Source organism: Colobus angolensis, unplaced genomic scaffold, assembly GCF_000951035.1.
Source record: "Colobus angolensis palliatus isolate OR3802 unplaced genomic scaffold, Cang.pa_1.0 Scaffold5, whole genome shotgun sequence".
In the NCBI taxonomy this organism is placed as follows: domain Eukaryota; kingdom Metazoa; phylum Chordata; class Mammalia; order Primates; family Cercopithecidae; genus Colobus; species Colobus angolensis.
Genome location: NW_012118487.1, coordinates 2,864,083 through 2,887,154, shown reverse-complemented (window position 1 = coordinate 2,887,154; position 23,072 = coordinate 2,864,083). Strand labels below are relative to the sequence as shown.

The following is a 23,072-nucleotide window of genomic DNA, read 5'->3' as shown; positions in this document are numbered from 1 at the left end:
AATACAAAAATTAGCCAGGTGTGGTGGCACATGCCTATAATCCCAGCTACTCAGGAGGCTGAGGCAGGAGAATCCCTTGAACCCGGTAGGCGGAGCTTGCAGTGAGCCGAGATTGCGCCACTGCACTCCAGCCTGGGCGACAGAGCGAGATTCCATCTCAAAAAAAAAAAAAAAAAAAATTAAACGATACTTAAGTCATTCTAAATTAGTACAGTAGCTTTTTAGAAAATAGAATTGGATTGTCAGTACCTTCCAGCTAAAGGCCTCAGGGCACACACCTGTAGCAGGTCAGCTGAGTGTGTTCCCAGGGAAGCAATGGCCGGCACACACCGTGGGGAACCTCAGTCAAGTGGGGCATCTCGGGAAGAGGGCTTGGAAGACCGGGAGGACTGGATTTGCGCTTGGAATGGGCGGCGGGGGGGTATACCAGGAACCCTGGGGTGTGTTCTGAGTTGGGTGTTGTCAGGCACAATTCTATGACTGGTTTTCTTAGTAAAGCTTAACTGAAGGGAAATCAGAATAGAAATTAACACTGTCATTCGTTAAAAACAAACGAACAAACAAAAACCCCAGCAGTTGCTTATGTTAGCTGGGATCAGGGGTGCTGGTCATTTTTGTGGTTTGGAAGATGTTCCTGTTTTGTCTGTGTTCGGACATGATTACCCAGTGGTTATCATGACCCCAGGGGCCTTATCTGTTGTTGACGTTCTGTGAGTGCCTGTGTTCACAGGACAATGCCCAGGCTGAGGTAGGCGTGCCAGGCTAGCGCATGGCAACACCAAGGCCTGGCTGATGGAGCTAGGCCTGTTCCGGACGTGAGGGACTGCCTTTCTGTTTGCCAGAATGAAGACAGCAGTTGAAATGATTTCAAACGCTTTTTATGAAATTAGTTACCATTTGACCTAATTGAGAGGTTTGACTTTTACCTGCTTCCTTGTAGTATAACAAACATGAATTGACTGAAATTGCAAAAAGTGAGGGAAGGCCGAGAGATTGTAAAACCCATAATTGTACTCAACAGCATTTAATCAAAATGTAACTTCTCAGCTTTCAGCTCTTGTAATTTATAAATCATTCTCTCTGTTGCAGTAGAAACCATTGAAGGTTGTCAGTGTTCTCCCTATCCTGAAGTTGATCATTTTGTTCTTTCTTTGGTGAATAAAGATGGCATTAAAGGAGGTAAAGTTAATCTCATCCTTTGTTAACTGTTATATGATAGAGTGATAGTACCTTTAGAAACATTATTTGCATTTTAGGAATTCGGCGTTGGAACTACTTTTTCCCAGAAGAATTACTGGTTTATGATATTTGTAAATATCGGTGGTGTGAAAACATTGGAAGAGCCCATAAGAGTAATAATATAATGTAAGTAATATTAATGATTTGTGTATTTCACCAATATATTTTAAATGTTTATAACTTTTAAATAAAGTTGAGACTATGAAAACTATTTTGTTTTAAAAATAAATTTAGTTGTATTAAATTTTTTTTTCTTCCAAAACGAAGTCTTGCTCTGTTGCCCAGGCTGGAGTGCAGTGGCGTGATTGTGGCTCACTGCAACTTCCGCTCCCTGAGTTCCAGCAATTCTCCTGCCTCAGCCTCCTAAGTAGCTGGGATTATAGGCGCCTGCCACCACGCCCAGCTAATTTTTGTATTTTTAGTAGAGACGGGGTTTTACCGTGTTGGCCAGGCTGGTCTCCAACTCCTGACCTTGTGATCCACCCACCTCAGCCTCCCAAAGTGCTGGAATTATAGGAGTGAGCCACTGCGCCCAGCTGTTGTATTAAGTTTCTATTTGTTGTATATGGTTAGCATTGCATAATATTTAATTTCAATGTAATTATTGCATCGCTTCTAGCACATCAGTTTTATGTGTACTTTATTTGCTAAGATAATAACCCCTTAGTATATATCTGGAGAGGACAAAGGAGGGGTTGAGTAGGGCTGGGAGAAGGCTGTGGGCGGGGTGCAGTGAGGATGGGAAGCGTGCCTCTCCTTCCTGTTGCCATTGGCCCTTGCCACATTATGGACTCTACGTTGAAAGTGCGCAGGTTTAGGCAAGAAGGATTCTCCTCAGTTATCGTGAAGAACTGGAGCTAGGATTGTGTTAACTTGTTCAAGACACAGCGTGGTATTGAGGGAACTAGTATTTATTGAATGCTTGGTATATATGCCAGGCCCTGTTTGAGAGATTTTCTATAAAATGCCCATGGGAAGAGGAGGGAAAGTAAAGAATGAAGTAAAGCCAGAAATAGAACTTTAAAACATAAAAGGATGTGATTAGAATAGAGATAGATACCCAGTAGTTATCAGTTATGATGTGAGAAATTTTGCTGTTTTTTATTTCCTGTCAAACCAACTCCCGTATCATCGAGCATATGTGGCCTGTGTGCTGGACGTGGGGAAAGGATCGGGAAGCTCTTGCTGGGAAGCTGGACATTGGGTAGCATGGTTCAGTGCCATACTTGATGTACTTAGATTAATTCAGTTTAAACAAAGCTTGCAAAAACTGTAGGCTCAATACACAAAGCTGTAACATAGAAAACACGAAGGAGGTCAGTGCCACAGTCAGGATATAACTGCAGCTATCAGTTGATGTATCTTCTGTTCTTTTTTGTATGCATATTAACTTACCAAAAAATCATTGTCACATAGTGATCGTAACACCTTATATTATATCTCCATGATCTATTCTATTTTTTAACCATAGAATGTATCTTACATACGAAAGTATAGATAACACACTTTTTTTTTTATTTTCTGAGACAGAATCTTGCTCTGTCGCTTAGGCTGGAGTGCAGTGGCATGATCTCAGCTCACTGCAACCTCCGCTTCCTTGGTTCAAGTGATTCTCCTGCCTCAGCCTCCCAAGTAGCTGGGATTACAAGTGCGTGCTACCACGCCCAGTTACTTTTTGTAATTTTAGTAGAGATGGAGTTTCACCATGTTGGCCAGGCTGGTCTCAAACTCCTGACCTCAAGTGATCTGCCCGCCCTGGCCTCCCAAAGTGCTGGATTACAGGTGTGAGCCACCACACCCAGCTGATAACACACTTTTATACGCACATTTTAAAGACTAAAATGACCACCTGTCATATCTGCCACCCACCTTAAGAACCAGAACCTGATCAAACCTCAGAAGCACCTGTGGGCCCAACCCCAATTTCCCTCTCTCCCTGGCCCTCAGAGATGGTGGCTAGTGTCCCGATTTGTGTTCATCTTTTCCTTGTTTTCATGATTTTTCCATATACGTTCATATCTCTAAACAATATACTGTTTTTTTTTTTTTTTGAGACAGTTTCACTCTTGTTGCCCAGGCTGGGGTCCAATCGCGCAATCTTGGCTCACTGCAACCTCTGTCTCCCGGGTTCACGCAATTCTCCTGCCTCAGCCGCCCGAGTAACTGGGATTACAGGCGTACACCACTATGCCCAGCTAATTTTTTGTATTTTTAGTAGAGACGGGGTTTCCATGTTGGTCAGGCTGGTCTTGAACTCCCGACCTCAGGTGATCCGCCCGCCTCGGCCTCCCAAAGTGTTGGGATTACAGGCGTGAGCCACCACGCCTGGCCATAAACAGTATACTGTTTTCTTTTGCTTGTTTTTGAACTGCATCCTTTCCCTCGCTTTGCAGCAGCGTGTCTGTGATTCTCACCCACGTTGCAGCGCGCGGCTGTTGTTTATTCGGGTCATTATTGTGCCGCATGCCATGTACGTAAATAGAAATATGCCACAGTTTCTTTTCCCACAGTGGACATTGGGGTTGCTATTACAAGCCATGAAGGTGGCAACCTTCTTGTACATAGCACCCAGGATACACGTGCGAGACTTTCTCAGAGTGGACTTGCTGTGTCGTGGAATATGTACAGACTTAATTTTACTAGATCATAAGTTGTTTTCCCAAATGGATGTGCCAGTTTATAGTCCTGCTAGCAGTGTTTTGAGATTTTTCTACTGTTCCATGTTCTCACCAACACTTTTGTATTGTTAGGATTAAAAAATTGGTTTTGCTCATCTGGCAAATATAAAACAATATTGTGGTTTTCATGGGAATTTCCCTGATTAATGAAGTTGAGGACTGGATAATCGAATTACATCCACGCACATCAGAAATCTTGCCCAGTATCAAGCTTTACTAATAATGTAAGAATGCAAGGAATGAAAAGGCACAAATGGGGCAGAGCAAGGCCCAGGGCATCTGCTCTTTCTGACTCACGCGGAAACCCGGGGCAGAGGTGAGCAACCCTGCGCACAGCAGGAAGCACCAAGGTTATGGCTCACCTGCGTTGTAGACTCCAGTTGCACAGCTGGGTGACATTCCGGAAAGCGTGCCTCATAATGCATCCATTCCAGACTGACTTACCAAATGCAGTTCTAAAATCAGAAACGTCCTGCAAAGAGCATTCTGTAGGCAAGGACTGAACGCCTAGCATTGGGTCCAGAAGTTCCCAGATTTTCTTGGTTCATGGTTCCCCTGGTGTCTTTGTTTTTTCACGTTTTCTCTGAGGCTGAAAGAAATACCCGAGCTCTGGTAATGAATTTCAAACACCTTGGTAAGTGTTTATGTCCTAACAGTTTAGTGGCAGTTTGAATAACAGTATCCATAAACTAAAACAAACAAAAAACCAAACTTTTATTTCATTCTTAAATATTATTACTTAATGGGATGTGTACTCTCCTTTTTTTCATTTTTTTGAGACAGGGTCTCACCCTGTCACCCAGGCTTGAGTGCAGTGGCACGGCCCAGGCTTGAGGACAGAGTGCAACGGCTCACTGCAGCTTTCATCTCCTGGGCTTGAGCGATATTCCTGCTTCAGCCTCTTGAGTAGTTTAGACTACAGGTGTGCCACCATGGCTGGTTAATTTTTAAATTTTTTGTAGATGGGGTCTCTCTCTGTTGGCCAGCTATCCTCCCACCTCAGCCTCCCAAAATGCTGGGATTACCGGTGTGAACCACCTCACCAGGCCTATGTATGCACTCTTAAACCTTGGAATCAGATTAGACACCAGCCTCCCTAACTCATACCTTGTTCTCCGTTGATGTTAATGGTACTTTTTTGAGACGGAGCTTTGCTCTGTCACCCAGGCTGGAGTGCAGTGGCGCGATCTCGGCTCACTGCAACCTCCGCCTCCCGGGTTCAAGCAATTTTCCTGCCTCAGCCCCCTGAGTAGCGGGGATTACTGGTGCCCGCCACCACGCCTGGCTAATTTTTTTTGTATTTTTATTAGAGATGGGGGTCTCACCATGTTGGCCAGGCAGGTCTCAAACTCCTGACCTTGTGATCCACCCACCTTGGCCTCCCTAAGTGCTGGGATTACAGGTGTGAGCTACGGCGCCTGGCCTGATGTTAATGGTGCTTTTTATTATAACCACACCCCAAAACCCAGCTCTACAAAGATGCAGCTGTATTATTTGGTGAATACAGGTTGAGAATTGTTGTATCTTCCTGGGGGAACTTTTGTATCTACTTTTTGCCCTGCAGTTCATTTTGTGTGATTTTTGGCAACCACTGTTTTGGTTGGTATATATCTATTTTTATCTGTTCACTTTTTAATTTTTCTCCATCTTTGTAAGTTTTAGGAATTTTTTTTGGAACAGCATGCAGCTGGATTTTGTTTTCTACCCAGTCTTGGTATTAATACTACTTTTTTTTTTTTTTTTTAACATAAAGGATTCTGGTTGATCTGAAAAATGAAGTTTGGTATCAAAAATGTCATGACCCTGTATGTAAAGCAGAAAACTTCAAATCTGACTGTGAGTTACTAATTTTTACATTTACCACAAAGTAAAAATTAGATAGCTATAATATGTAATAGTTTTGCTGTCTTTCTGATTCAGGTTTCCCATTGCCTGCTGAAGTATGTCTCCTGTTTCTTTTCAAAGAGGTAAGTACAGATTTTAGTCTTTCTCCTTACCAGGGAGTTATTGGTACAATAGTATACCTGAGCCATGAGTGTCCAAATAGCTTTGAAACCCATTTGGCACCTTATTTTCACTTATGACTGTATTGTAGGAATATATTGTAGTGATTTTCCCATTTCAGCACATACCTAATACACACGTTTTTCACTGCTGCTTGAGAAGGTGTACAATTTCATCAGTCCCAGACATTTAAGAAGTTTCCCATATTTTGCTTTTCAAAGAACAAAATACCTATCTTTGTGTTTCTTTGAACATTTGTATCTGTAGGATGAATTTCTAGAAGTAGAATTGTGTTAAAGGGCATATTCAGTTTTAATTTTGGTAGGTGTTACCAGATTGTCAAACCAACATTTTTCTCTTAAAGATTTTTATTTACCCAAATAATTAACATGCATTGTAGAATGAATTGAAAATACATAAAATTAGGTTGGGCACGGTGGCTCAGGCCTGTAATCCCAGCACTTTAAGAGGCCGAGGCAGGCGGATCACTTGAGATCATGAGTTTGAGACCAGCCCGGCCAACATGGGGAAACCCCATCTCTACTAAAAATACAAAAATTAGCCAGGTGTGGTGGCACATGCCTATAATCCCAGCTACTCAGGAGGCTGAGGCAGGAGAATCCCTTGAACCCGGTAGGCGGAGGTTGCAGTGAGCTGATATCATGCCACTACAGCCTGGCAGAGCGAGACTGCCTCAAAAACAACAAAAAAATACATAAAATTAGGAAATACACAAAAAGCAAAAGAGGAATCTTCCTCACTCATTTGACCAGAGATAAATTATACAAATGTTTTGGCATGTACCTTCGAGAATTTATGTATGTTCATTGTGATAGCACACATACTATTTCAGTTTTTTTTTCTACTTGAAGTATCACAAGTATTTTCAGTGGTACAAATTGCTCTCCATGCAAAGTATAGGATATTAGACCTCCACAAATAATTTGAGAGCACCTATTACCTCACACTTTGCCAACAGTGCTTGTTTACCTCGAATCACTACTAATCTGGTAGGCAAAAATGCAGTACCTCAGTTGTTTTAATTTGCATTTCTTTAATGAACTTTTTTCAGATTCACTATTAGTATTTCTTTTTTTTTTTGAGACGGCTCTGGTGCCCAGGCTGGAGTGCAGTGGCCAGATCTCAGCTCACTGCAAGCTCCGCCTCCCGGGTTCACGCCATTCTCCTGCCTCAGCCTCCCGAGCAGCTGGGACTACAGGCGCCCGCCACCTCGCCCGGCTAGTTTTTTGTATTTTTTTTTAGTAGAGACGGGGTTTCACCGTTTTAGCCAGGATGGTCTCGACTATTAGTATTTCTATAATGAAGTGTGTGTACCTGTCCTCTATCCATTTTTCTGTAACTTTTTTGCAATAACTTAAGTACTCTTTTTGACATATTTCTTTTACTTTTAGGTTTTAGTTTGTGTTTTTGTTTTTTTTGGTCACATCTATCAGCTTTTTCCTTTGTAGTGTTATGGTTAGAATAAAGTTACCTGCTACAAGCAGAACAAGTGATTGGGTGTATAGTCTAGAAAATTCAATCTGGTATCTACTCAAGTTGTAACAACATGTCTCTCGAAAAAACTCCATCCGTTTGAAATGGTGGAAATTCCATTCTTGGTCTGCAAGAGCTGGACATAAAATAACTGAGAGCCAAATTCTCTGGCAAAATACCAGGTTAAAATGTGTTTTGAAATAAGAGCAAAGTAAATTTAAAAAAATAAACTGTCTCCCAGAGGAGGAGGATTGTATCATCCTTGTTGGTCTGGATTGTGATTTAGATATTTGTGGTTGCAGTGGATTTTTAAGCTTTTTCCGCTTATCCAGTAACACATCAAAAATGCCAAGTTGAAAGTACCATTGGTGTACAGTATTACCACTTGGACATAACTTTTTAAAATAATAAAAGATATATAATGAACACCCATGTAGCTATCACTTGGTTTTCAGTTAACATTTTGCCTCGTGCTTCATCTGGTTTTTAAAAAAATATTTTAAACTAAATTACCAGTTGGTTTTATTTATACCTGCTTTTCTGTTGCACTGATCATTTTATTTCATTGGTGACCCGATTTTAAATTTAATGTAAAGGTCTGACCTACAGAAATGTACAAGAATAAGGAACTCTGCTGTCTGTCCTTCATTGAGATTTGCCATTTGTTAACATTTGGCAACATTCATTTTCTCCTTCTACTGTATTTATACATATGCATTCTTATTTTTGATGACTCAAACTGCAGACATCAAAACCCTTCATCTCCTAAGCACATAGCTGAAGAATAAAACATTCTGTAGATTTTTTAATGAGAAGGGGGTATCATGTTGCCCGGGCTGGTCTCAAACTCCTGGCCTCAAGCAGTCATCCTGTCTCAGCCTCCCAAGTAGCTGGGATTACAGGCACGTGCCACTGCACTGAATAAGGACATTCTTTACATAATTTTTTGAGAGGATCAACTAAACGTCTATACTGAAGACATTCTATGGTAAAATAATTGATACAATACTATTATGTAATATATAATCCAGTCATATTTTGGCAACTGTTTTTAATCTTTTTTCAATCCATGTTTATAATTTTCTAAATACTTTAAAATTTAAAGCATGGGTAATAAGTCCATTGTAAAGGTAGCAAATTTATCTTGACTTGTCTTCAGCTGGACTGTCCACTTGTTAAAAAATTAAATCTACTCTTGCTCTTCCTCTATCGGGGAATATTGAAAAGTATGTGTCACAGCACTGCAGGTGATTTCAAATTTGGAGTTTCAAGTGTGTCTGAGCTTCGGTGCACCAATGTTTGCATCAGTGCACTCATTCCCACGGTGAGCTATCAGAGACAGCATTCCTTCAGCATATTCACTTTAGTATCTGTCACTTAATACCTTACTTCAGCACATTCACTTTAGTATCTGTCACTTAATACCTTACTTCAACATAGAGTATGTGGTTAAATCACATATCCTGAGTAAATATTTTCCTGTCCCACTCTCTCACCCTTCACCACTGAAATAAAGGAAGAAGAGTTGACAACAGATGAAGCAGATGAAACTAGGAGCAATGAAACCCAGAATCCTCATAAACCATCACCTAGCAAGCTGTCAACAGGTGCATCTGCTGATGCTGTCTGGGATAATGGCATTGATGATGCTTATTTTTTAGAAGCTACTGAAGATGCTGAATTAGCTGAAGCTGCAGAGAACAGTCTTCTCAGTTACAACAATGAAGCGGATGAAATTCCTGATGAGCTAATTATAGAAGTATTACAAGAGTAGCTAATTCACTATGGACACTTTTGTCAACAGGCTATAATTTGCCTGATGTCTGTGAGATTTGATAAATATATCATTCAACCTATTAAGTTTTATCACTTTGCTTTCCAATTTTTGTTTTTTACTTCTATAAACCAATTTTATTAAAATTTAGCCTTTGATGTACTTAAATTCAATAGAAATCGCCTTAACTAATCAAAATTACGTTCACATCAACTTAATTTTACAGGTTTATTACAGCTCATATCTGGGGCTGATTAAGGGGTCAACATTTTAAAATTACAACCAGAAAAGATGATTATGGCCTCTAAAACTACTGGACAAACTGATGCTATTTAACATTGTTCACAGCCATTTAATTTGAATAACAAATTTTAGATTCTGGCAAGTGGGCCATAACTTCTTTGCAAAACAATTTATTTATAAAAGTACAGTTTCAGAAGGTAACAGCATGAGACTAGTCTTCCTGTGGGCACATTTTAGTAGATTGCTCTTCTCATTCCTGGTCAAGGAGCTTCTCTAACTGATGGTTGATATTTCGCAGATGGCTTTCGGCTCCCAAAAGTGTTCTTGCTTTAAATAACAAGGCTGGAAGGCTGGATGAATCATACTGTTGAAAGAAAAAAACTTACATAATTAGCAATATCAAAAACTTATAACCTTGTCTTTATGTAGCCCAGTCTTATGACCAATGCAAATTTTGATTGAGCTTTCCATTAACTACTACTACTCTCATTTTTAACTAGGACCATTAAGACAATTGGTTTTAATCCATTTCCTTAGAACATAATTGATCACAAAGTTGCTAGGGAGCTGCTCTGCAAAGCTTGAACTGATCTTCTTATCCCAGAAGACCAGTTGATTCAAAGAACTGTATCATCTCTATTGCTGAAGACACTGAAATCATGTCTGGGACACGTCAAGGTTTGGTTTTGGCAAGTCTACTCGTGCTGTGTAGGGTCTGCTTGATATCATGTCTATTTTAAAACACAGAAAACTGTAAGATAGGTTTTACTTTAACTAAAGAACTAATGGAATGAGGACACCAGATCCATAAAAGTTCCTAAGAAAAAAAAAACCCAAATCTATCATCTCAAGAAATTACTGGGAGAATCAATTAAATGTCTCAAAGGTTGCCAATCCAAATATTCTTAATGATTAAAGTTAAAATTAGAACACAAACCCAACACAAAACAAAACACAACATCCAATTCATGATTTTGAAATAATTAACATTTTGAGACGGAGTCTCACTCTGTCAGCAGTCTGGAGTACAGTGGCGTGATCTTGGCTCACTGCAATCTCCGCCTCCTGGGTTCAAGCAATTCTCTGCCTCAGCCTCCTGGGTAGCTGGGATTACAGGTGCCCGCCACCACACCCAGCTTTTTTTTTTTTTTTTTTTTTTTTAGTAGAGACAAGGTTTCACCATGTTGGCCAGGCTGGTCTTGAACTCCTGACCTTGTGATCCACCCGCCTTGGCCTCCCAAAGTGCTGGGATTACAGGCGTGAGCCACCATGCCCAGCCCCGATTTTGAAATAATTAACAAAGTCAAAATTCCAGTTGCAAATTGTATCTAAGGGTGCATGATTAAATTCCCCTTACAGAATTGTATCATACTTTGCTAGTTTGCTGTTTAATATCATGTTTTCAAGATGACAGCAGAAAAGCTGTCATGCTGTGACTACCACACATGATAATGAAATTTTACACAAATATTTGACAAATGAATGTGTTCAAGCTCCCATGGGCACCTGCTCTAGGGAGGGATAAAGGGGAAGAAGTCACATTTGTCACTAAATGTTTAGAGTAAGACATATGCCCAAATATCTACACTCAATAAGGCAAAAGTGACAGTTACTACAAGAGGAGTGCAAGAAGGCACTGAGGTCATGCCAAGAACAGGATGCTCACCCAGTGGTGTTTTCCAGACAAGGCAGAGACACTAAACCTCGCTTTTAACCAAAGTATTATGTTCAAGCTGAATCAATGCTACAGGTAACTTTCCCAAATTTAGTAACCAAACTCCAAATCATAAGCTTTGGACTAGTTAGGTAATTAAAAAAAATACCTTTAAAAGCATTCTATTTCCAGATCTCTAATATATAAACAAATCTTAGGCTCAGGAAAATTAACTTAGATCAGTGTCAAAACCTTAACATTGAATTTAGAAGTGAAGAATACAAATCTGATCGTAAAATATGTATACATTACATATAATTATACATATTTTATATAAAATTATATTAGGGTATACAAATTTTTCTCCTAGAACCTAAATATTTCTATTAATCTGAGGCAGATGGTGTAACAGTAGCAAAGTCTGCAGTAAAAATCTAGAAGCAACTACAAAATGTATTAAAACAATAAATGTTTTCCCATTATATTCCCTTTTAATGTTTCTTAACTTTTTTCTTTTTTTTTTTTTTGAGACAAGGTCTTGCTCTGTCACCCAGGCAGTGGTGCGATCACAGCTCAGTGCAGCCTGGACCTCCAGGGCTCAAGTGATCTTCCCACCTCAGCCTCCTGAGTAGCTGGGACTACAGGCACGCACCACCACACCTGGCTAGTTTTTGTATTTTAGTAGAGATAGGGTTTCACCATATCGCCCAAGGCTGGTCTTGAACTCCTGGGCTCAAGGGATCTACCTGCCTCAGCCTCCCAAAGTGCTATGATTACAAGTGAGAGCCATCACACCCAGCCTATTTCTTAGCTTCTAAAATCATACCTACCACTTATATGGGAAAATAGCTTGTTTTTCATATGTAAAAGATGCTGTGAACATGGGCTAGACAAAACAGAAAAGGTTGGTCTTTCAAACATGGCTGAGTGGTCTTATATGAATGAAAATTATAATACAGCAGAGTGTGATTTTTCAATTGAGATTTATAGACAGAATATAAACTTCCCTTGATGAAATTCAGCTGTCCGAGTGAAAATATCTTACACGAATCAGCAATTCTGGACATTACTCCTCCAGCCTGCATTAAGTAGCTAAGAAAAGTGCTGATATAATGAAGTTTCACTGGCTTATAGCGATACTATTTTAGGTGGACTCTGTAATTCTGTCTCTGCATTTGTCTTTCCCCAAAGCTTCTGATACTCTAGCATGAAAATGCCCTCCCGCAATCATCTTCTGAAGCTGGTAAAAAGTAAAATTGGAGTTACCGTTTCCTTTATGTTTGGTTCTTTTGCTTGAACATCCGAATAATCTTGATAAAGCTGTTTTAAATTAGATAAGAAATATGCTGCATTCCTAAGGGAAGACTTTCTCTCTTTAAGTTCATCATATTTTGTTTGTAGTTGTTTCAGCTGTGGCTCTAACCTAAAACAAAAATAAGTGACATATAATAAAATGTACCAGCCTATCGTGTGTGAAAATGAGGCTATAAGTACACTGAGCGAGTGTGAAGAACCGGGGTTGGCCAACTAGATGACTTGCTTTGGCTCTGAAACTATGAATGTGTAAAAGATTCTGGGTTTCAGTTTAAAATGTAGGAAAAAAAAATCTCTGAAATACAATGCACAATGAATAATTAGCAGTGACATTCACAGAAGAATATTCCTTATAAATGTTGAAATTCATCAAGCCATTCAAGTCTTGGGAACTACTGGATCAAATGTATGTTTGACTAACATTCAGAGGCTCGTGCCGGAGGAGCCAGGCACTACAGTCTAACACAGAAACCACGGACAAAAAGCTTTCCCAGTACTCCTTCCTCTTATCAAAGCTTGTCCACTTTCCAAAGTCTAATAAAACCAGTGTAAGACGTTCAGTGCCTGGATGAAAACATGGGACCTTGGGCAAACTGTTTCATCTCTCAATGGCTGAGTTTCTTCACCTATAAAATAAAAAGGTATAACAACTTGGGTTTTATGGACCAACAAAAAAATGAGGAGCAAAGGCGGCAAATTTTGTATTTTGCCAAATAAAGATTTAAAACACAACTATTCTCTAATTTCATTAAAAAGGTCTTTTTTTTTTTTTTTGAGACGGAGTCTTGCTTTGTCACCCAGGCTGGAGTGCAGTGGCATGATCTCAGCTCACTGCAACCTCTGCCTCCTGGGTTCAAGCGATTCCCCTGCCTCAGCCTCCCGAGTAGCTGGGATTACAGGCGCCCACTACCATGCCCAGCTAATTTTTGTATTTTTAGTAGAGATGGGGTTTCAACATGTTGGCCAGGCTGGTCTCAAACTCCTGACCTCGCTGATCCACCCGCCTCAGTCTCTCAAAGTGCTGGGATTACTGGCATGAGTCACGAAAAGTCTTCCTTAACAATTCTTTACATTGAACAAATGCAGCGATGGGGAAAACTCACTACTGAGCTGGCAGTCGTGGTCAGGAGTGCTGGATTTGGAGTCAGTCAGCTGACAGTGAATCCTGGCTCCCCCACTACCTAGGGCTGCGCCCGTGGGCAAGTTACCTTCTTGTGCCTTAAGTTTTCATATGGACCAACAAAATACCAAGTTAAAATAATGATATACCATAGTTTTTCTTATTACACCTTTTCAAAATACACTTCTCAACTTCTAAATTTATATCTAGAAAAGAAACAAAAGCCTGTGCTTTAGGTTTTCATATAGCAAGTTAAAATAATGATATACCATAGTTTTTCTTATTATGCCTTTTCAAAATATACTTCTCAACTTCTAACTTTATATCTGGAAAAGAAACAAAAGTCAGTCTTTAAAACATGTCTCAGGCTGGGTGCGGTGGCTCACGTCTGTAATCCCAGCACTTTGGGAGGCCGAGGCGGGCGGATCACGAGGTCAGGAGATCCAGACCATCCTGGCTAACACAGTGAAACCCTGTCTCTACTAAAAATACAAAAAAAAATTAGCCGGGTGTGGTGGCGGGCGCCTGTAGTCCCAGCTACTTGAGAGGCTGAAGCAGGAGAATGGTGTGAACCTGGGAGGCGGAGCTTGTGGTGAGCCGAGATAGCGCCACTGAACTCCAGCCTGGGCAAGAGTGAGACTCTGGATCAAAAAAAACAAAAAACAAAAAAACCCACAAAAACTCATCTCAGTACTCTCACATTGAAGACAAGTGTAACAGGCACGGCCTGACTACAGCTATAACCACTTGTCTCATAGGACTGTGATGATGAGTTAGCATAGAAAGTGGTTAGGAAAGTGCCCTGCCACATAGGAAGCTTGTATATGTTAGCTTTCCTTATATTTGCCTTTAGTTTTCTTATTTTGGTCTGGGTCAATGAAAACCTTACCACAGGCCAGCACCTGTCCAGAGACTCGATTTAGAAACCAACAGATTAGACAACTGCTTTCTCCCCCTTAAACTCCTGTGGCAGTCTCTCTTTTCTTTCTTTCTTTTTTTTTTTTTTTTGAGACACAGTTTCACTCTGTCACCCAGGCTGGAGTGCACGGCAGGATCTTGGTTCCCTGCAACTTTCGCCTCCCAGGTTCAAGTGATTCTTGTGCTTCAACCTCCCCAGTAGCTCGGATTACGGGTGTGCGCCACCACACACGGCTAATTTTTGTTATTTTTGAGATGGGGTTTCACTATGTTGGCCAAGCTGGTCTTGAACTCCTGACCTCAAGTGATCCGCCCACCTTGACCTCCCAAAGTGCTGGGATTACAGGCGTGAGCCACTGTGTCTGACCTAGCAGGCTCTTTTTAAAAACTTAGTTTTGAATGAGTTTTTAAAAGTTTCAACTTTTAATTATACACATTATTTTCTGATAATATCACTTTCTTTCTCAAGCTATTTTTAAGCTCAGGAACAGACAGCACATCTAGCACTGTTTTATTACCAAGCCTCTAGCTTTCATGACAGCCATGGCCTCAAAACATACTTGTGGGCTGCCACCTGATGTGCGCTCCAGTCTTCCTAACCAGAAATTGGGGGCAGCCCTGGCCTGCAGGGCCTGGTAAGCTCACCTGGCCCACACTTGGGAGTGGATTCACATGCATGCCACTCTAAGGCATACCCTTCGACAATAACAACATAAACAACAACTGTCAACACTTACACAGCACTTATTGTGTGCGCCTGTCCCTGTGGCGCACTTTCTATATATGTACTCATCTAATTTCCACAGCACTCTATGTTTTTCACATGTGAGCAAAAGTAACCAAAGACAGAGGCAGAATCTGAGAATACCGAAGTCTAGGTATGATGATGATTATGCCTATACACAAAAGAGGCAACTGAGACACTGGGACATCAAATAACTTGGTCAAGGTTGCGCAGCCAGTAAGCGGCAGAGCTTGGGTACAACCCAAGCAGTTCAAGCAGTTTAATGCGTAGATTCTAGAATTCAACCCAGGCAGCTGAATTCTGGAATCTAGGCATTATATCTCTTAAGGCCAGAGCTGAGAAATCTGTGGAGATAGATCAATGTGGAATTCTCCTTTGCCAAAAGGTGGGGCAACTAGGCAACACACCCTGCCTTCACTGAGTATTGGAGCTTAAAGATAACCTGGGCTTTAATACAACACAGCAGCAAGTGTCACTCCCCTAAATGACACATCATAATTACATCCTTTTAGGTAAGTGCTCAAACAGGATTCGATAGTATCTTACCGAAGCAGTTCATCCTGGACTTCAATCATACGCTGCCTTTTCTTTTCGATATCTGAAATCATCTAAGTAACACAATCATTTGTGTTAAAATTAATTTGTAACTGTTTGAGCACTGCCACATATGCTGCCAGGTAATGAAGTGCAGTGGAAAACAAGACAGACCCAATTCTTACCATCACAGACTTTGGTCTAATGGGGAAGACAGACATTACACAGAAACAATATGTATTTACAACCTGTGATATGTGCTATAAAGGAAAAGAAGAGAGAACTCTGGAAAAGAAAAGCAGGGGTATCTACTTTAGAATGACCAGAGGAAAGCAGGGGCCAGGTCTTTACTGGACCCTGTGACCTGTAAAGTGAGGAGATTTTATCTAGGCGCACTAGGAAACTATCAAAGCAGGGGAGTGTTGTGATCCACTCTGTATTTTAAAAGGAACATTTCAATATATTTTATTATCTTAGTCATCGAGTCACTTTTAGTGACTACCTAATACTCCACTGTTAGACATTCATGTTCCCATTCGGTAATAAGCAATGCAGAAATGACCAATAAAAGATTAAAACTGAAAGAAAAACAAAAACATCCTAGAGCTTGCAATCACTGGAACGAAAATGTATGTATTTCAAGTCTAGTTCTATTTTAAATGCAGAGGTGGACTTCCACTCCTGGATTCACCTCTGACGCTCAGAGGCCATTTGGTCCAACCGTTTCCAGGTAAGCAAAGGAGACTCTCGTGTTGGCTGGCTTGTCGCCCGCTGCAGACCCAGTGGTGTACAGTTTATAGGTGGTATAGCAATGAAGCAGCAGAGCCAGGACTAGACATGAGGTCTCCTGACCCTTAACCCAGTATTCTTCCCACGCTGTCCTACCTGGGACAGTTCTTTATTCTAAAAGGTTGTGCTTTCCGACATCCGCAAAAGCAATAAATATATATTAATATTTATCCATATAAGTGGTCACTTTGGACTTGATAGTCTTTTAAAAGCTAACTTTGTGACATTAATAAAAGGCTTAAATTTGTCTTGAATTATAAAAACAATTATTTTGACATTTGTGCAGCCTTAGGAAACAAAAGTGACTAGGATCCCCATATTCCTTACCTTGCATTAATAATACCAACGATATCAACCACAACATCAACCAAATAAAAGCCTGACAAGATTATGAAATCTACTCACACTCTAAAGGCTGTAAACCCAGAGTCAAGTCTTTACATAACTCTACATGTTAGTATTGACTCTATGACTCTGATCACATACATAATTTACCTTAGCATTCTTCCTTTTCAGATTTTTCAACATCTCGCTTTCTTTAAGCTACACAAAACAAAAAATACATATGTACATTATTTTCCAAAGTAAATGTTAGTTTCACATGTATCACATTCAGTTTAAAAACAGTTATGTGGAATATGAATAGTTCTAATGAGTTTATTACCATACTGCCAACAAATGCAAGCTTTTCTAAGACAACAATATGCTGCTTCAGGATCAGTGAAAAAAACCTTAGACCAACAAATTCATGTCAGTGAGCTTACCAATTTGATGAATTGTTCTTTAACATTAAAGTAAAATATGTCGATGGCTGCCCTATAAGCTCTAGATTCTGCTCTTTTTCTGTAGAGGAATTAAAAAAAAAAGTCTAAGTACCATGATGGATTTTGAAAGGTGTTTCATTTGCTTAGCATATAAACAAACATGTACATACAATTTGGCATATACTTTTATTTTAAAAATATCTTTAATCTCATTTTTTCATAATTTCAATTTTTTAGATTAAGGGATTTGTTATATGGGCATACTGCATGACACTGAAGAATGGGGTACAACTGACCCCATCACTCAGGTAGCAAGCATGATACCCAACAGGTTGTTTTTCAGTCCTTGAATCCCTATTCCCTCTAGGAATCCCCAGGATCTACTGCTGCCATCTTTATGTCCATGTGTACCCAATGTTTAGCTCCCACTTATAAGCGAGAACACGCAGTATTTGGTTTTCCGTTCCTGCAATAATTCACTTGGGATAATGACTTCCAGCTGCATCCATATTGCTACAAAGGACATGATTTTGTTCTTTTTTAGGGCTGTGCGGCATTCCATGGTCTACATATACCATATTTTCTTTATCCAGCCCACAGTTGACGGGCACCTAGGTTGATTCCGTCTTTCCTATCATGGATAGTGCTGTGATGAACATATGAGAGCACCATTTTAACTAACTAAGATGGCAATGTTCAGCCTGAAAAAAATACTGGAAACACGTATCAGCAAAAGAAAAAGAACAAATACATTTTTCCGTAAGCCCTCTGGTACGGGGTCATCTTAATTCCCCAATACTAAACAACCTCACAGGTGATACCAAGTAAGGTAGAAATGCTTATGGCTAATCCCAGTCTTTTCCTACTACCTGATAGACCCAGCAGACTTTATTCCCTCCCTCTTTGCCTGTTAGCAAAAGGAGGAGCAACTGTGTAACACATTTGGACTAGCCAAAAAGTATCCATAAATCAGGTGTTAGTTCTTCAGAAACTATAAAACTGACTAAAAGAAACTGCCTCAGGTCTCTGTCGCTGGGGAGAAGAGATCTGGTGGCCAGTCTCTGATTCTTCTGGCTTGGCTCACTCACCCATTAAGATGGCTATTATTTGAAAAAACAGAAAACACCAAGTGTTGGTGAGAAAGTACAGAAATAGGAACCCCTGTGTTGCTGGTGGAAATGTAAAACGATATAGTCACTGTGGAAAATAGTATTGGCAGTTCCAAAAAAAACAAAAAATAAAATAAAATAAATTAATTAAACATAGAATTACCACATGATCCAGCAATTCCTTTTCTAGGTATATACACAAAAGAATTGAAAGCATGGGCTTGAATATCAATTGTACATCAATGTGTGTAGCAGCATTATTCACAATAGCCAAAAGGTGGGAACAACTCAAGTGTCCACTGATAGATGAGTGGATAAAGAAAATGTGTTAAAATCATGACCATAGAACAATGTCTCAGTCAACAATGGATGGCACATACAATGGTAGACCCATAAGACAACAATGGAGCTAAAAATATCTTATCACCTAGTGACACTGTTGCCATCAAAATGTCATAGCACAATGCATTATTCACATACTTGCCGCGATGCTGGTGTAAACAAATCTATAGTGTTGCCTAGTTGTGTATACAGTTAGGTATACTACACAATACTTGATACTAAATTACTAAGTGCCCCAAACAGGTATAACATTTTTTATCTTTACTTTTTTTGAGATAAGGTCTCACTCTGTCACCCAAGTTGGACTGAGTAGTGTGATCATGGCTCACTGCAGCCTCAAACTCCTCAACTCCAGTGATCCTCCTGCCTCAGCCTCCTGTGTAGCTGGGATTATAGGCATATGCCACCATGCCTGCCTAATTTTTAACTTTTTTGTAGAAAATGGGTCTCATTATGTTGCCCAGGCTCATTTTTTATCTTTTATACCATATTTTTACTGTACCTTTTCTATGTTTAGATACACAATTTACCATCATGATACAATTACCTACAGTATTTAATACAGTAACATAGTATTGAATGAACTTGCTGTCCAAGTGTGTATCCTGGGAGGAACAGGCAACACATCATATAGCCACGGCATGTACTAGGCTACACCATCTAAGTTGGTGTAAGTACACTCTGCGTTAACACAATGACAAAACTGCCTCAGGACGCAGTTCTCAGAACACATCCCTGTTGTTAAGTAACATGAATGGGTATTCATATGACTGAATATGACTCCACCTTAAAAAGTAAATTCTGACACATGCTCTGACATGGGTGAGCCTTGAGGACATCATGCTGAGTGAAATAAGACAGTCACAAAAGGACAAATATTGTATGATTCCACTCATATGAGGTACCCAGAGCAGTTAGATTTACAGAGACAAAGTAGAATAGTGATTGCTGGGGGAGGGAGGAATGAGGAGTCATTGCTCAAATGGGCACAAAGCTACCGTTTCATAAGGCTTTAGTTCCAGAGATGGGTTGCTTAACAAGGTGCACACAGTTAACACACAATAAAAAGAAAATATTTCTACACTTCACACCTATCACAATGGCTAAAATAAAAATTAGTGAGAACACCAAACGCTGGCAAGGATGCAGAGAATCTGGATCATACACCGTGGAAAACAGTCTCAGTCCCTTACAAAACTAAATATGCAATTACCATATAACCCAACAACTGCACTCTTGGGCGTTTATCCCAGAGAAATGGAAGCTCAGGTTCAAACAAAAAAATGTATACAAATGTTCACAGCACTGTGTGTGTAACAGCCCAAAACTGGAAACAACCCAAATTCCTTCAATGGGTGAATGTCAAACCATGGTGTATCCATACCATGGAATGCTACCTAGCAATGCAGTGGAATGGAATCATACAACAGCTTGGATGAATCTCCAAGGCATTATGCTGAGTGGAAAAAAGCCAATCCCAAAAGGCTGCACACTATAGAGTTTCATTTATATAACATTCTTGAAATGATGAAATGACAGAAATGGAGAACAGGTTAGTGGTTTCCAGGGCTTGGGGCTGTGAGTGTAGCTATAAAAGGGCAACATGAGGACAGAGGGGGCATGAGAACACAAGAATTCTGGCGGTGATGCAATACACAAACCTATACATATGATAAAATCCCTATATTATTCCTCACAACTGCATGTGATTCTACAATTATCTCAAAAGAAGACATTTAATTAAAAAAAAATAAAGTTGTAACTTGTTATTACACATTGAACTAAATAAAAAAATTCATGAATGAGGTATTTCTATACATGCATGTTCATAGCAACATTATTCACAACAACAGGTGGAAGCAACCCAAGGGTCCACTGATGAATGAATGGAGAAACAGTGAACGGAGGAACGGTCATCTGTGTACACACAAACACAGCCTTAACAAAGAAGGAAATTCTGATGCATGCTATCACACAGATGAGCCTTGAGGACATGCTAAGTGAAATAAGTCAGTCACAAAAAGACAAATACTGGATGGTTCCATTTATGTGAAGTATTCGAAGTAGTCAAATTCATAGAAACAGAAAGTAGAAGGGTGGTTGCCAAGCACTAGAGATGGGGTGACGAATAGAACATTGTGATTTAATGGGTACAGAGTGTCAGTTGTGCAAGATAAAGAAGTTCTGGAGACTGGTAGCACAACAACATGAATATACTTAACACTACTGACCTGTGCACTTAAAAACACTTAATGGCAAATTTTATGTTATGTGTATTTTAGCACAATTAAAAATTTACATAAGTCCCACTTAAAAAAAAAAGAATTTCTGATGTAATATAAATATCAAATCATTATTTTCAGATATTAGAATATTTTTTAAATATAGCCAGTCTTCATGGCACATGCCTGTAATCTCAACTACTCTGGAGGCTGAGGTGGGAGGATCCCCTAAACCCAGGAGTTAGAGACTAGCCTGGGCAACACAGTGAGAGCCCATCTAAAGAAAGTTTTTTTTTTTTTTTTTTTAAAAAAAATAAGAAAAGCTGGTCAGGCCTCTCCGCATATGGCTTGTAATGATAAATCAATGGATTCTTTCAACCACAAAGGTGATGGTCTACACAAGACAGCTCTTCCAAATTCTAGCAACTTAAACATCTGGCAAAATTCAATTAATTGAATCAGCTATAGAATATTCTCAGCGTTTGTAATGTTGCATTTCATGGCATACTTCCCTACTTATACATAAACTGCTTATCGTCAGTTTATACTGATATAACAGTGAAGCTATTCAGGTCTGAGTGCTAGGTACAGGATATTAAAAACAGACCCTTAAATAGTTGTTGACTTAATTTTGAAAGAGTGAAGTGTTGCACGTGGCTGAGAACACCACACTGTTAAGGAAACAAAATGAGATCAGTAATTCACCAGAATTCTTATTTGGTACGACAAAAATACAAGGTTATACTGCAATGTTATATAAGTCTAAGAAAAATACTATGCCTCTTCTAAATCATTTCTTATATCAAGAACTTACTACCCACTGCAGCAACTCAGACCTCTGTCCCTGTGTCCTTACCATCCACTGGGTAGTAAGTTCTTGACATAAGAAATGATTTAGAAGGGGACAATGCCATTTTCCCTAAAACATCAGAAATCTATCATAAGCTTCCTATAAGAGATTTGTGAATAGGAAAAGGATAACACGAGCAAGATGGTCTTGGGTGTGTTAACTGTGCTAGTTTTAACAGGAAACTGGCTCTGGAATATACAGAAGAGTAAAACAGGTACTTCCCACAATGATAATGATGAATTGGCATGACAGGCTGGCTCCTTTCCCCAAGCTCACCCAGAACTACAGAGGGAATACCACAGAGAAAATGGAGAAAGCTGTGAAAACCCTGAGGGGGAGGCCATGTAGAGAGGATGACTGCTGTGAGGAATGGCGCTGTGGCCAGGGCAGGAATAGACAGCAGTGGGAAACTGACTCCTGCCTCTTCCTATCACCGATCTCATCAACAGTGTGCCTGCTCCACCCCCCGGTCCCCTGTCCCCTGCAGCAACTCAGACCTCGGTCCCTGTGTCCTCATCAAGACTGAAACTGGGGTTGGACTTGTGGGGCCCAGAGAAAAACATGGGAGGCTGACTGACTTTGGGCAGCTGTTTCCCCACCGTTCCCCAGTCAAACCCTCAGGCTGGAGAATGACGACCCACAGAGTCCATCTTTTCTTCCTGCTGCACCTCTCTGGAGGGCGAGGAGTGAAGTACTGACCTGACAGGCTGTTTTGTGAGATGAAGCTGAGGCTGCCCGCCCTAGAGCTTACCCCACCCCCTGCACTCACAGGCACTAACAGAGACTGGAGTTTGGCCTTCTTCTATACATACTGTCTGACAGAAGGGGACAGGCCCAGGAGAAAATAAGCTCAGAGACTGGAATAACAAGATGCTGGAGGAACCCAACCATTTCAAAAGGAAAACACATATTATATCCGAAACCTTACCAGAAGCAGGTATTTTAGAATAGCTGATCCAATAATTTGAAATTAGCCCAACAGATATTCTAAGGAAGATATTAGCAGCATAAAACACGAATACAAGACACAAAAAAAGCAGCAGAAATAGCTGGACATGATGGCTCACACCTGTAATCCCAGCACTTTGGGAGGCAACAGTGGCTGGATCACTTGAGGTCAGGAGTTAGAGACCAGACTGGCCAACATGGTGAAACCCCGTCTCTACTAAAAATACAAAAATTAGCTGGGTGTGGTGGTGGGTGCCTGTAATCCCAGCTACTTGGGAGGCTGAGGCAGGTGAATCGCTTGAACCTGGGAGGTGGAGGTTGCAGGGACTGA

General features: G+C 40.3%; 2 protein-coding genes across 4 annotated transcripts in view; one reads left to right on the top strand and one right to left on the bottom strand.

Moving 5' to 3' along the window:
* PRIMPOL (primase and polymerase (DNA-directed)) overlaps window positions 1–9,351 on the top strand; it is a 35,201-nt gene extending 25,850 nt beyond the window's left edge. Inside the window, exons 8-12 of one of the 2 annotated variants that reach the window (XM_011959548.1) lie at window positions 1,093–1,179; window positions 1,257–1,365; window positions 5,671–5,753; window positions 5,838–5,884; window positions 8,932–9,351. In XM_011959548.1, coding sequence (XP_011814938.1) covers window positions 1,093–1,179; window positions 1,257–1,365; window positions 5,671–5,753; window positions 5,838–5,884; window positions 8,932–9,189 — 584 coding nt within the window. In that variant the 3' untranslated portion in view covers window positions 9,190–9,351. Of the gene's footprint in view, window positions 1–1,089; window positions 1,180–1,256; window positions 1,366–5,670; window positions 5,754–5,837; window positions 5,885–8,931 lie in introns of both variants that reach the window. The other variant, XM_011959547.1, reaches the window with a different exon arrangement.
* CENPU (centromere protein U) overlaps window positions 8,450–23,072 on the bottom strand; it is a 43,813-nt gene continuing 29,190 nt past the window's right edge. The window contains exons 9-14 of one of the 2 annotated variants that reach the window (XM_011959549.1): window positions 17,271–17,349; window positions 17,002–17,049; window positions 15,730–15,791; window positions 12,353–12,509; window positions 8,841–9,796; window positions 8,450–8,799 (exon numbers count right to left, since the gene is read on the bottom strand). In XM_011959549.1, coding sequence (XP_011814939.1) covers window positions 9,683–9,796; window positions 12,353–12,509; window positions 15,730–15,791; window positions 17,002–17,049; window positions 17,271–17,349 — 460 coding nt within the window. In that variant the 3' untranslated portion in view covers window positions 8,450–8,799; window positions 8,841–9,682. Of the gene's footprint in view, window positions 8,800–8,840; window positions 9,797–12,352; window positions 12,510–14,405; window positions 14,434–15,729; window positions 15,792–17,001; window positions 17,050–17,270; window positions 17,350–23,072 lie in introns of those variants that run through there. The other variant, XM_011959550.1, reaches the window with a different exon arrangement.